At 46.1% G+C, this 13,181-nt stretch overlaps 2 protein-coding genes and 1 long non-coding RNA gene across 4 annotated transcripts; 1 reads left to right on the forward strand and 2 right to left on the reverse strand.

Annotated features, from left to right (window-relative positions):
* Positions 1-2,357: 2,357 nt before the first annotated feature.
* LOC105913870 lies at positions 2,358-3,908 on the forward strand. Of its 2 annotated transcripts, XR_001163369.3 has the most exons (5): positions 2,358-2,572; positions 2,700-2,802; positions 2,930-3,086; positions 3,309-3,391; positions 3,707-3,908. It is a non-coding gene; the product is annotated as an uncharacterized LOC105913870 (long non-coding RNA). The 2 variants fall into 2 exon arrangements; XR_002676464.1 differs by lacking the exon at positions 2,358-2,572 and having other exon boundaries at positions 2,594-3,086.
* A 560-nt stretch (positions 3,909-4,468) lies between these two features.
* On the reverse strand, positions 4,469-7,167 carry LOC101757901 (uncharacterized J domain-containing protein C4H3.01). The gene is made up of 5 exons (XM_004958323.4): positions 6,815-7,167; positions 6,399-6,473; positions 5,408-5,547; positions 5,134-5,271; positions 4,469-5,030 (listed from the first exon to the last, which is right to left on the reverse strand). Exons 1-5 carry the CDS (start codon positions 7,056-7,058, stop codon positions 4,809-4,811), a joined length of 819 nt encoding a protein of 272 aa, XP_004958380.1. The 5' UTR covers positions 7,059-7,167; the 3' UTR covers positions 4,469-4,808.
* A 166-nt stretch (positions 7,168-7,333) lies between these two features.
* On the reverse strand, positions 7,334-11,150 carry LOC101758324. The gene is made up of 12 exons (XM_004958324.2): positions 10,833-11,150; positions 10,643-10,730; positions 10,262-10,361; positions 10,099-10,172; positions 9,939-10,007; positions 9,734-9,811; positions 9,344-9,468; positions 8,850-8,922; positions 8,552-8,610; positions 8,093-8,470; positions 7,895-7,997; positions 7,334-7,806 (listed from the first exon to the last, which is right to left on the reverse strand). Exons 1-12 carry the CDS (start codon positions 10,916-10,918, stop codon positions 7,597-7,599), a joined length of 1,443 nt encoding a protein of 480 aa, XP_004958381.1. The 5' UTR covers positions 10,919-11,150; the 3' UTR covers positions 7,334-7,596.
* Positions 11,151-13,181: the final 2,031 nt, after the last annotated feature.

A 13,181-nucleotide genomic window follows, 5' to 3' on the forward strand; every position in this document is an offset into this window, starting at 1 on the left:
AGGCGTGCTCTTTTGCCTGGCGCTGTGCCCAGCAGCTGGCAAAGCGAGCAATTCATACTCCATGTGCTGGACGCGAGTCCAGCCGGAGACCGGTGGCGGCGGTGGGCACGTGCGTTCCTCTCCGTCCGCCGGCGGCTCACCGCTCACCACCAAAGCCGTTATTGCCGTAACGTCGAAATTTTGAAGTGAAAAAAAGGAAGCTGAGACTCGGTGTGCGAAAGCTTGCTCTTTTTTGCGAGGAAAAAAAAACAGAGACCACGGTCTTAAAACACACTGTGTCAGGTGGTGGAGACCATCAGACCATGAAGGGGCTTCCGGCTTCCCCTTCCCTGTTTTGCCATTTGCTTTTACAGGTAACAGGTTACAGCTGCCTTTTCAGTATAGTTGGTGAAGCACAGGCACGCTGGCACAGCTTGTGCTAAACTGCCAATTGCCATTGCTGCACAAAAACTGGAAAATGGGTATCTTTTACTTTTAGTCTCCTTCCCCAAGCAAACAGACTCTACCACCCCTGCCCAAGCCTGCCTAATGAGACAAACAAAGGCACACCTTGGATCACAAAAGCCTGCTTTCTTTTTTGGGAAAAGAAAAGCCTGCTTTCTTTTCAAATCTTCTTTTTGTATGGAGTTGGGAGAACACTATGGAGTGATTGGCTGGTCACGTAAAAAAGGAACCGGTAAAATTTTCAACTTTCATGAAGATGCTCGTAGAAATCAGTGGTTTTTCCGGTAGAAAAACATAATTAGTGTAAAAAATTCAGTGGAAGATTTTCTTCAAAGGAGAAAAAGAACACCGGGGGTTGTATAGCAGGCCAAAAACAATCGTGCCATGCCTGGTCATTGTTTTTGTAGGGGATGACATTGTATGGTCATATCTCTGTTTTTCTTCTTCTAAAAAATAAAATTCTCCCGCGAGTCTTTCTATCTTTTTTACTTCAAATTTCATCGTTACGGCTGGTGGTGAACCGCCGGCGGACAGAGACGATCGCACGTGCCCACCGGTCTCCGGCGCCTCGCGTACAGTACATAGAGTTCTCTCCATCTGAAAACCGTTCACAGACCTCGGCGCAACGCTGCATTCGCACGAGCAGTCGAGCACAATGCGTTCGGCGTTCCCCATGGCGGAGCCGCGCCGCCGCGGTCGCATTCGTCGCCAGTGCTTAGTCGTCGCGAGAGCTAGCTCCTCTAGCCATCCCACGGTTTGCCCAAGCGCCAATGAGTTGTCGTCGTCCAAAGCACTGCCCTCTCGCTTGCGCGTCGTCCCACGACGGCACAATTTCTCCTGAGGGTATCTCGTACTCGTGGCATCCTTCTCCTGAACTGAGGACGCCGCATTCCCACCATCGTCCCCGCCTCCTGTGGCTTACCGGTACACACGCCGGCCTGCACCGTAGCTATCGCGTCCCTGCAGCTGTTGGACACCCCAACTTGAGCCCAATTTAGGGACGTGGAGATGCAAGTTTTGGGTCCAAGTGCTAGTGCTACTCCCTCCATTCCAAATTATTATTATTATTCGTTTTGATTTTTCTAAATACATCACTTTTGCTATGTATCTAGATATAGTTGCTATGTATCTAGAAAAGCCAAAAACGAATACTAATTTGGGACGGAGGGAGTAAAAAAAAGGACGGTATTCAGAGTTTAGTGCTATCTGTCTAATTCAGGTGAACTTCTCTGAATTTTCAGCTTATTCATATCTGCGATTTCCCTCTTTCACGATCAATTCTTGATTAACTCGATCCGTGAATACAACTCAGGCCTTGAGGTGCTTGGACTGCATTTTTGGCCAGTTTCCTTTTCAGCCTCGACTGCCAGACTGGAAGCAGATTACAAGTGAGACTTGAAGTTGGTATGCACGCGTGCGTATTGACAGGCAGATTAGCAGCAGTGGTCGAATGGTCTTGCTAATTTCAGGTACAAACTTCGTGCGTCTGAGGTGATAACAGAGAAGCATCGAAGAGAGCAGAAGATTAAAGGTAGGTCACCAACGCATCCCAACCACTATGTCCAGCCCTTCTGCGGCACGGGACGATACGACGGCGAGGTACGGACCAAGCTGCCAATGGCGCCGGGCACCTCCGGCGTTTGGTCATAGATGCCGGAACAGATGAATGAGGAGCCTCTTGGCGTTGGTGCAAGGGATTGCGCCGGGGGATTGGTGGGTTGGATGGGGCTCTGCGCTTCCGCCGGAAGCGGTGAGGACGGCGGCCGACGGGCGCGACCGCGGCAGAGCCGATTGAGCCAGGGAGTTATCTAAGAAATTCTGGCAACATAGGGGTTTATTTGCAATTAGCGATCCAGTTCCAAATTAGGGGGCGTTTTGCAAATATTCGGGATCGTCCACCGTCTAAACGGCAGCCGGCGAGGTCGTACCGGCGCCGGCGACCTCCGCTACATCCGCCACGACGCATCCCACGCGAGCCTCCGTCCACTCACAGACCCAGCTCCAGCGGCGTTGTCGCGCTCACGTCGCTGGTCACCAACCAAGAGAAGCTCCATCCGCGTTGGCTGCGGTCCGCTCCGCTCCTCGACCCTCGTCGCCCCGCAAGAACCGGCCGCCCTTCTACCCGCAGGTATCCAGCCAGCCACGAACTCTAGCACGCAATTATAACATCCTTAATTGTTAGGTTGTGTCTTCGGCTTATGCGTGCTTTGCGTTTGCGTGGATTTGGACCTCTGGTGATTCTCGCGTGCTTTCAGCCTCGAACTCTAGCCTCATCACCATGCGGATTCCCAGCTCCTAGATCTCGACGTGGCTGGTGAGCGCGAGAACTCCCAGCCTCGTACTGCCATGTTAGCTCTGGTGAGGAGCGTGGATTTGTGAAGATGGGGACAAGCTGTGCAAACACTTCCTTGATTGAAAATTCTGAATTTCTGCTCGTTTATGTTATATCTCATATGAATTACAGATGCCGTCTTCCTTTCTGCAGCCGTGCAGCCGAAGTTTTCATGAATTTTCAACAAGCGAAACCAGATATGAGATTGGGATCAGATATGTCTAGTCCTGTGATCTTGTCACTCCACTGAGTGAATTACATTTTGAAGTATGTCCCAAATTTCACACCTAACAAGTAACAAGCAGTAGTGGTATGGTTCCCTGGTCGTTCAGTGTCCAATGCTTGATCTTCTTTATCAGTTCTTATTACATCAAGAATGGATATGAATGTCATGGTGCACCTTTCAGTGCTCACCTGTTTTTATGCAACCACGATTCTTAAATACATTCAGTTCTCACAGCAAGCCCTCCATGTTACATTGTGATAATATTCTTAACTGAAAATTACACCCTTTTCTGTATTCTTTGCCCAGGTTACTTCTGTTTGAGGTGTTACTGTAGGGAGTATAATGCTTGGGAATGTTTCAGTTGCAGTTGTGAATCAGTCAGTATTCAGGTTTGTAAAACACTGCCCAGGAAGGCAAACCATTGTGGAAAGACTCAGCATGATGTTTTTTTTGTGTGCATAAGTGATAAATTCTGTTGACGTCAAGTTAAACTGAGAGAATTGTTTTATATATTTTGTGCATAAGGTATGGGGATAAATTTTGATTATTTCATTAAGTTAGGCAAGTGATTTTTTATATATATTTATGTGCATAAGTTATTGGGTATGTCAAACTTATGAATATAACTTTACATGACTATTTTTTTCATATATTATATACAACTACTGCCTTCTGACTCTATTCCCACTTTCCGTAATTTGCAGGACGAATTTGAAATGACAGGATATGCTGCCCATACCCAGGTCGAGCAAGAACTGAGATCAGTACTTTATGAAAGAGAGAGAAGGGACAAAGTTATATATAACAACTTGGATATACATTTTTTGTTAGCTTGAATGCTTTTCTGAGTAATTTTTGTATATAAGTATATATATTTTTCCATTGAAACTAGCTTTTACCGTCAAATTTCCCACCCAATTTTACTCCCCCTCACCCAACGGTCCAAATGATTTGCCAGCAAAAGAGAATTCAACAAAAATAAAGAAAATGGGTCTGTGGGACGCTGGACGGAGCTCATGGCGCGTGGTAAAGAAAATGCGCGGAAAGAGAAAACAGCAGCCGAGGGTTGCGTGCCCGCGGAGCCGTACATCCAAAAACCCTCGGCTGAAATCGATGGCCGCTACCTCTGCCAGACGGACCCGGGTCGGTGCTCGCCGCAAGGGGAAGCAGATCGTTGTTCCTCGTGGTTCGACTACGACGGCACCCCCATGGCCCGTCGTCAAGCATCACATTTTGCTGCTTTTGTTTTACCTTGGGTGCGTAAAGACTGGGACTTCTGCGATCTTGTGATTCCAGTGACCGTCCACATGATGTTTTAGAACTCATCGATGTTCTAAAAAATTCCTGAGGATCAAACAATTGCAAGTGCCAAGAACTAGTCAACGTTCTAAAAAAAATCCTAGGGATCAAGCAATTATCGTATGGCATGCAAAGTAGAACTAGTATCGCACAGGAGCAGACGAGCAGAAACAGCAAAAGGCATGCATGGTTGATTATGGTATTGATTTCCAGTAGAACAGACTACTTTGGTGTATATACAGTACAGTGTCATCGATTAGAGGCGCATCTTTGCTTCAATCATACTACAGCCTACCACCTGGAGGATTTTACTTCATTTACCTTTCCTTCCAACTCCCCAGGTAATACTAAACTTGAGGATTATATTCTGACACAATATTTCTCCATGTACATCTCCAGACTCCAGGGTCCCATGAGCTTAGTTCCACCTTGTGTCGTTGTCGCTGGATCTTCAACTATTGCTGGAATGGAGGAAGACAACAAATTAGGGGTAAGTATCAAAAGCGTTTACCCCAAAAAGGTTTTGTCCTCATCTTCATCTGTATCCAGCTCAAGCCCTTCCGCCGCTAGAAGTCTACTGATCTCGTTGTTCCTCTCTTCCTCCGCCTTCTTGCGCATAATATCCCTCTTCCGCAAGACGAGGGTATGTCTCTTTAGAGTTGTGCTGTAGAATTCCATAGATGCCTTCTTCTCCTTGGCAAATAGTTTCCTTTCCTCCTCGGGATCAACCTGTATTCAGTATTTTAAGCCGCGGATTCAGATAGAAATAAAGAGCATCAGGGTACCAGGATGTTTGATGGCACAGAGGATCAGTGTAATGTTGTAGTGTCACCTTTGAGCGTGAGAGACGCCGTGCTCGTAGTGTCATTTCGCGTTGCTGCTGCTCAGCCCAGGCAGCCACAGCCATGTCACCACGTTGGTCGAAAGCTTTTCGCTTCTTCATTACCCACTCCATCCATGCTTGAGAAGCCTGGTTCAAAGAGAGGACGGTTTTCAGAACAGCAGGAATGCCACTTTCAAACAACATGGTATATTTTCTTCTCAAACACAAAGAAAAATTTTCTCGAACGCGAAATGATAAATAAGTGAGGCAAGGAAATTCAGACCTTCATTGGATTCACATGATGCTCTCTATCATATGCTCTTCTCCTTTCATCATCAATCAACAGCTCATATGCTGCTTGGATTTTGATGAACCGGGCTTCAGCAGTTTCCCCTTCCTCAAGGGTTCCCTTGCCATCATAAACTGTAATGGAATGACATAATCAGATGGAATAAACGAAGATATTTTTTATTCACTTACTGTGTGAGAAATAGCATCAATCCACAAAAAGGTAGCTGCACCTATATTCCTATGACACTAATTCCTGCCCCTAATTGATTGGTTTAGCTGTCGGTAAACCACAGCTAGCCACAGACTTCACTTGACAGGTGTATTTTGATTAGTCTTCAGTTTATATACTAGTGCATATTCTCCAGGCAGTAGGCTTTAACAAGATACTTAAGGTATTTATGTAGGTTAAAACATGAATGGAAGAATCTGATCATTAATCCACCACAAGGCAAGAAACTCTGACGCACTACCACTGCGGCGCTAGATATACACACAAACTATACAACTACTGCTCAGGATAAGAAAATTCATTTGCAATGCCACATATTTATGCATGGAGAATCGGCTAAATACTGGATTATGCTATAAGACAGGAATACATAAATCTTCAAGGAAAAATAATATTTGTGATCTGCTCTTTGCAGTGCATAAGCAATTGATGCTTTACTGGTGAATCCACAATATATAAACTCACGGATAACAAGATTTTCTAATTTAATTTAATATTTCAAATGAGGGTCGAATACTGTGAAGCAGTAGTTACAGTGCACAATTTTGTAGCATTGACAATGATGCGTTGTGAATACTGTGAACAGGTCAGTGATAAACATAACACAATCAGATAACAGAGTGGCAGTCATCCATCATGTTTGTAGGAGCATGTGAATTTCAGGTCAGGAAACACCAACTAAATCAAATAACGCCTGGAATGCAGTGAGGAGAGGTGCTGTATAGGAGAAATAGAGAAAGGTGGATAAACTGACCATCAGGGTGATAGAACTTGGCCAATCTTCTGTAAGCTGTCTTTATGGTCTCCTCGTCTGCATCCCTGCCCAACTCTTCAAACCCCATGCCACACAGAGAGCACACATTAGCCTCGGCTTGAATTCGAAGTTGATGATACACAGGTAACAGGACATCTCAAACCACAAAACAGGGGCACAGCAGAGTACGGTAAGAGCAAATGATCGAACATTGGCAATCAATTCCCAATTTCTGATCAGGCGAAGCCCCGCTGGAGTACTGGACCAAAGCCGTTGACAGATGGGTTGATCAGCCTCACATGAACAACAAAACAAGTAGATCCCAAGCTTCAACGCAGCAAACGCCCAGACACAAATCCTAATTCCGAACCCGTACTCTACCTATCGCGCTCACAGACGACAGCATAGCGTCGTACCAAGCGTCTCGTACGGCGACTTCTCCGAATCCCAGCTCGCCGCGCGCGTGGAAGCCCTCCTCCGCGCCCCGCCGGCCGCCCTCGCGACCTCGTCGAGCACGAACGCGGGCGGCCCCGGACTCGATGGGACCCGGAAGCTCCCGCCGAGCGCCGGCACGAAACCCAGCCGCCTGGCGCTTCGTCCCGCGGCGGCGGACGAGGAGTAGATGTGGAGGAGGGAGGAGATGGCTCGGAGGCTGTTCATCGCCGGCGAGGTGGGGGGAAGCTTAGGGTTTGGGCGTGGAGGAGGAAGAGGCGGAGCCGTGCAGGCTAGGCCGGAGGTCCGCGGGTTTGTGGTCGAATGGAGGGAAGGCCTCCTGATGGTGACACGTGGATCACTTCTCTTCTCAAATAAAATAAGGCTACTTTTCTGGCCTCCACAAAATGTTACTGAATTTCACTTCTTTTCTGTTCATGTGTTGGTTGCACCGATGCATTCTTGCAGCATATGTAAAAGAATTGCTTTGCACTTGCAGGAAGTAATATCAACCAACAATCAGGCATTTTATTACCTTTGTAATAAACGATATAAACTTATATTTACAATTTACAGGGATGAACATGTACATATTCAGCAGATCAACCCTATCCTACAATGCCCTTCTGCAGTCTACAGTGTGAATGACTCAGCCACACGGTGAGCTTCGTTCAGTACTGAACCCGAACCTGGTCAGGTGCACATATCTAACTGAAGCTCTTGCAGTGTTGTATCAGTTTGGTCTTCAGAGAGTTGTAAATATAAGTCATTTCTTTTTGGTACCACCATCAGCATACATGGCTCTCTCCCACTGCGCGACATTTTCAACGTCCGAGGGCGGTGGCGGTAGGACCTCACGCTCCACCAGATCCCAGCTATCCAAGATGTTGTCTGGCACGCCACCGTGCTTCACCAGCTTACCGGTGTACAAGAAGCTCTCATTTGAGTTCAGAAGGAGGTTATCCAGAGTGCTTGGCTGATAAGAAGACAGATACTATCAAAATCAAATTGAAGTTTACATGCAAAAATGTACGTTAGACAGTAAGAGCAAACTAGGAATTTACCATGATGGCTGTGTGAATGCTGTCCATAAAACTGCTGTCAGATGATATGGCCGAGCTTGCCTTCCAAATAGATTTGTTTAGCTGCTGTGCTTGCTTCTCTGACCTGGAAGCAGCAGACATAGTCAGTTTTTTTACCCCCTTTTGACAACCAAGGATATGGGATCACAGAATGCATTACTATGAAACAGCATACGCTACCTTGAAGCAATGTTCGATTCAAGAGCAGCTCGAAGGGCCTTTGACGATGATAACATATGGAGCAACTTTGCAAACGCCTCAAAAGTAGAAAGATTGGATGGCACATCCAAGCCCAGTGAGTTATAATAGTAGGTAGTAATGGCAGTAACACTTGTCTTTAATAGTGATATTCCTCTTTGCAAATATTGATGCCTTTCCATGGAGTGGGAAGATCCACCAGAAAAGTTGAAGCTATTGCTTCTCTTCGAATCAAAAGAGTGTTTCTTGACAGAATCGATAGAGTCGACACCAAAGTTAGCCGAACCACTTTCTGTCAATGAACTTTCCTCACCACCTGTGCATACATTTTTCCTAGGTATGAAAAGTGGGTAAACTTTGCTGAAAAGAAGGAAAAATGTCATGTTAGTAAAGGTCTTATATGTTCATGATAGAGAGCTGCTGCTTTTACTAGATAAGTACCTCTGGGACTGTCGTGTACTCCAGTAAGAACTTCGCTGCCAAATTTGTGAGCATGAACCCTAATACATCACGTTACAAATATGTTAGCCAATGAACTAACCTGGTAGCCTTCAAAGTGCTACTCATGCACAACACATCTAAACAAGTACAACTTGCAGAATACACATGCACACTATTTACATAAAAAGGATAGGTGAAGATACGTACTATTAAACTGACAGGACTAAGCAATTGATGTTTCCTAATCTGGTATTGCAATTACTCCAATGCATGATTCAGGCAGTGAATTGGATCTTACCTTAAAGCCTGATACATGAAGGGCAGGTGCAGATAGGATACGAACTGCAATATTGATGAAATGTAGCATGTACCTGAAACAATATGGAACTTAAGTTTCACTAGTTCTAAGCCAATATCAGAAATTTTTTTGGAATGCGTTACAGTAAATAATCTCTACAACCCAAAAACCTAAGATTTCAACTTCTTAAATGGCTGTTGATAACAAGGAGGGCTACCGGTTTCCACATATACTCTCTTGCCATGAATTCCATTTCCATACAAACTAATGAAAATTGATAACATTTTTCTATGGTCCAGACAGCACTGTGAAGGTTTGGAAGCAAGCATGCATAAAGGTGTTATTTAGAAGATCACATAATAATGCCTACAAGAACATCTGTTCATCAAGTCATTCCAACTATTAAGAGCAAAACATTCCAATTAAATATAAAACTGAATGAGGGAATGTCATCATTAGGACAATAATTTGTAGGAGCCAGAGAGAAGTATAACCCCAAAGCAGCTGATAGCTCTTCTGATGGAACAGAATGTGGATCAAGACCACGAGGAAGACGAGCCCCGCATATCGAATCATATGGACCAGTGTAGTCTTCTTTCTTTTCTCCCTCTTTAATAACCTACATATTGAGAAAATGTATGGTATAAATCATTATGTAAGCATGAATGAATAATTGAACAATCCAGATTGAATATCACAAAGTATTCATAAGAAACCCCTCATTTCCTATAGTGAAATATGGAATCCACAAGCGGGAATGAAAAGGAAAAAAACATAAATCTACCAAAAAAAACTGCATGCTCCGAATGGGGTCAAAAGTGAATCTTGCCATGCTAGGTTATCAACAAAGGATCTCAAGAGCATATATACACATATAAACTTACTCGTCGCATTGGGAACAGTCTGCAAAGTTGCTTTACAGATTTTGATTGCATTTTCAGGCGCTCGGAGGTGGTTGCCATCTGCCAACATTGAGAACAGCTATTTCAATTCAATGGTATAATGAACATAGATATAACAAAGCTGATGGATAACATGGAAGTCTTGCTATGTGGACCAAACAAGAAAAGATGGTGCATATATACTCACGAGATTCATCTGTGCGACTTTCATGGCATTGGTGTGCATCGTCACTGCGTCAGCTCGCCTCTTTTTCAGCTGACGGCAAGAAGCAAGATGTATGCAGGGTCAGCAAGATATTTGTGTTTGAGTTTGCTTTAAATAAAAACTGAGATATAAATATATATACCGTAACAAAAGCCAAATTCAGCGATGCCGTTTGTGCCTTGAGATCACTCGATGACTGCTGGACTTTGGTCTTCTCTGCAAAAACAGCAAGAAGCAGAGCTCAGCATCACTAACCCACCAGCAACAACTAACAGAATCTATCAGTGCAGAAGAGATTGACCTACCTATTGCAGTTTTTCCCTTCAACTCAGTGAGCCGATCCCTCAACTCCATGATATCCTGAGTTTTGCTCACTCTCCAGATCCTCTGCTCATCCACTTTGCTCTGTCAAGAAAACACCCAAACAAGGGACAACTATAATCTTTCAGCACAAATTTCCCAACGAAAACAAAAAATGCCACAGCAATTCAGTGTTCAGCCATAGTTATTTGGGGCACATCATATCTGGGTTCAGGTTTATACTCATACTGACTCAACAAGCTATTTGCCCCTATGCTGTAAACTCTAACTAAATGATATAGACTCCAAGCGGAAAGTGCCAGTCGAGACTCATAATTGGTTACCGAATTGGAGAGGGGATGTCAGGGGAGGCGAGGGAAACCAACCTTGGCCTCGAGGCGCGCGGCGATGCGGGCTTGGAGGGAGTCGCGGAGGCTCCTCATCATGCGCAGCCTCGCGTGGTACTCGACCAGCCTGCGGAAAACCCAACCCAAATCCAACAACGGTAGGAGCATGAGAAATTCCGCCGGAAAGACGAAGACTTTAGCCGAATTTCGGGGAGGAGCCGACCCCTACCTTGCGTTGACGCACGCGGTGCAGCAGGAGGGGAGGTTGGATCCCTCGCAGAGAGCGCAACTGCTGCTGCCCCGCCGGGACGCCATCCTCTTGGCGCCGATTCGGCGGGAGGGGAGGGGAGGGGAGGGGAGGGGACGGTTTGGCTATGGGCGTATGCCTATCTGTTGTCGGCTCCGGAGCATGCTAGATCACCGGCGGCGGCCAGGCGTGGTGGTTGCTTGCCGTCGTTGACGTCGCCGTGCCGTCGCGCCGGGAGCCCCGGAGGCCAAGACGGGGTTGGTTTGCGTGCAAGAGATGATTTTCCAGCGTGGGAGGAAAACCCAGAGGGGGCGCAGCGAGAATACGGCGACGTCGAGGACTTTTTTCGTTTTGCGAATTTGGACCGGGCCACCAATGGGCGGAGAATTGGGCCGTGTAGTACGAGTTCTTCTCAAGCCCATAACGAGTCCGAAGTCCGAACAGAATGCATCTAGGAGTAGGGTAACGTACCGATCGAACTTCAGGAGGTGCCAACCTTTCTCTTTTGCATCTATCAGCAAGAGTAAATCCAACATTCGCAAATATAACCATGATAAAAGAAAGATACTTTTAAAGAAAGATACTAAAGATATTTGTATGAATGCATCTTTTTTTTAACAGAGTGTGGTATAAGGTACAAACTAAGCTGAACGAATGAACTAAAACATTACTAAACACGCATAGCAAGCCAGTGTACTAAGAACAAATTGCAAATTGCATTCCTTTTTCTCAATATGATGAAAATATTCCTGCTCGAGAGGATCTTGGTTGCACTTGATCACGGACCAAATAGTGGTAGCAATCAACATTGCAACGCAGATGCTAAGTGTATAGGCTCTCACTTGCGTTGACATGTGCTTGGTTCCAGCCGTAGAAGCAATGCCAAAAACTACTCCCACGGTAAGGAAAACCCATAGTGAATAATATAAGTACGAAAAGCTCTAGCTAAGACACACTTATTATGGTATGGAAGATCTTGACAATAGAATACAGTACGTACACAGGGATAAAAGAATGGGGATAGTATTCCTTCACATGCAACTCTTACTGCATTGTACTCTTTTTCGTCCTCGTAGTAGGCCGCCGTGAGCCTGTGGTACCAGAGTGTCCCAATACGTCCCTCTCCGAGTGCAAACAGAGGCAAGGTCGATAGGATATCAGTGATGGCGTCTCTCTTAGCGACTATGACTTTTGGGCAATGGGTTCTACAGATGCAACAACGTTTGTTACGATGGAAGAAGCGGATGCGCACCATGCACTTGCGACAGACAACATGGTGGCCACACCGCCCGATAGCCACCCACTCTAAAGGGTGAGTGCATACAACACAATAATCTTGGGATCAGCATCATATTGAGGTGCTACATCAATAACATGATCTTGACATCCGGTATCACCGTTGAAGTTTACACCGTCGCCTCCACTATTATGACATGCGGTGCTTTCGCGTATCATACCGGACTCGACATCCTTCACGTCTCCATGCCTCTTAGTATTACCATTAACATCAAGGGCTTGTTCAGTTTGAAAAGAATTGAAAATGGTTGAAGGGGATTGTGAAGAATTAAATAACTTCCAAATCACTCCCATTACCCCCAATCCACCTCGATCCCCTTAGAAAGAGGATCAAGATCTGCTCCCAGTCCGACATGGCAGTCCGCCATTTGCACCCCCCGTCGCATGCGGTTGTCGTTCCATAACGTCGAGTCGTCGATTGGTCAGGGTGGATAACTGCTTGTGGTCGTGGACTCGTCGTCGTGGGCGGTCGATATATATAAATATATATATGCGCGTGAAAAGGACCGGAGTCCGGCGCAAAACCGGCCGCAACAAGGCGGGCTGATCTGTCGTTGCAAGGCGGGCCCACAGCGGGCTCCGCTTCTCCCGCGCCTACTGGAGAGTGGAGACCGGATCGAAACCTTCAACCCCGCTTCGAAAAAACTTGGGCCGGACTGCCGGGCCTGCCAGGCGCGGATTTGGGCCTGGGAGCCCGGGAGGCCAAGACGGGGTTGGTTTGCTTGCAAGAGATAATTTTCCAGCGTGGGAGGAAAACCCAGAGGGGGCGCAGCGAGAATACGGCGACGGCGAGGACTTTTTTCGTCTTGCGCAATTTGGACTGGGCCACCAATGGACGGAGAATTGGGCCGTGTAGTGCGAGTTCTTCTCAAGCCCATAACGAGTCCGAAGTCCGAATAGAATGCATCTAGGAGTAGAGCAACGTACCGATCGAACTTCAGGAGCTGCCAACCTTCTCTTTTGCATCCATCAGCATGAGTAAATCCAACATTTGTAGACATAACCAGGATGAAAGAAAGATACAAATACAGATAA

The sequence above is a fragment of the Setaria italica genome, chromosome II, assembly GCF_000263155.2.
Source record: "Setaria italica strain Yugu1 chromosome II, Setaria_italica_v2.0, whole genome shotgun sequence".
NCBI classification, from domain to species: Eukaryota; Viridiplantae; Streptophyta; class Magnoliopsida; order Poales; family Poaceae; genus Setaria; species Setaria italica.

Excerpts from the sequence above, each read along its gene's own strand:
- LOC101757901 (XM_004958323.4), bottom strand. The coding sequence starts at position 7,058 with ATGAACAGCCTCCGAGCCATCTCCTCCCTCCTCCACATCTACTCCTCG. Across the intron at positions 5,548-6,398 it reads CAAGTTCTATCACCCTGATG|TTTATGATGGCAAGGGAACC; the intron begins GTCAGTTTATCC and ends ATTCCATTACAG. Across the intron at positions 5,031-5,133 it reads GGCGTCTCTCACGCTCAAAG|GTTGATCCCGAGGAGGAAAG; the intron begins GTGACACTACAA and ends TACTGAATACAG.
- LOC101758324 (XM_004958324.2), bottom strand. The coding sequence starts at position 10,918 with ATGGCGTCCCGGCGGGGCAGCAGCAGTTGCGCTCTCTGCGAGGGATCC. Across the intron at positions 10,731-10,832 it reads ACCGCGTGCGTCAACGCAAG|GCTGGTCGAGTACCACGCGA; the intron begins GTAGGGGTCGGC and ends GGTTTTCCGCAG. Across the intron at positions 9,812-9,938 it reads AAGTCGCACAGATGAATCTC|ATGGCAACCACCTCCGAGCG; the intron begins GTGAGTATATAT and ends CAATGTTGGCAG.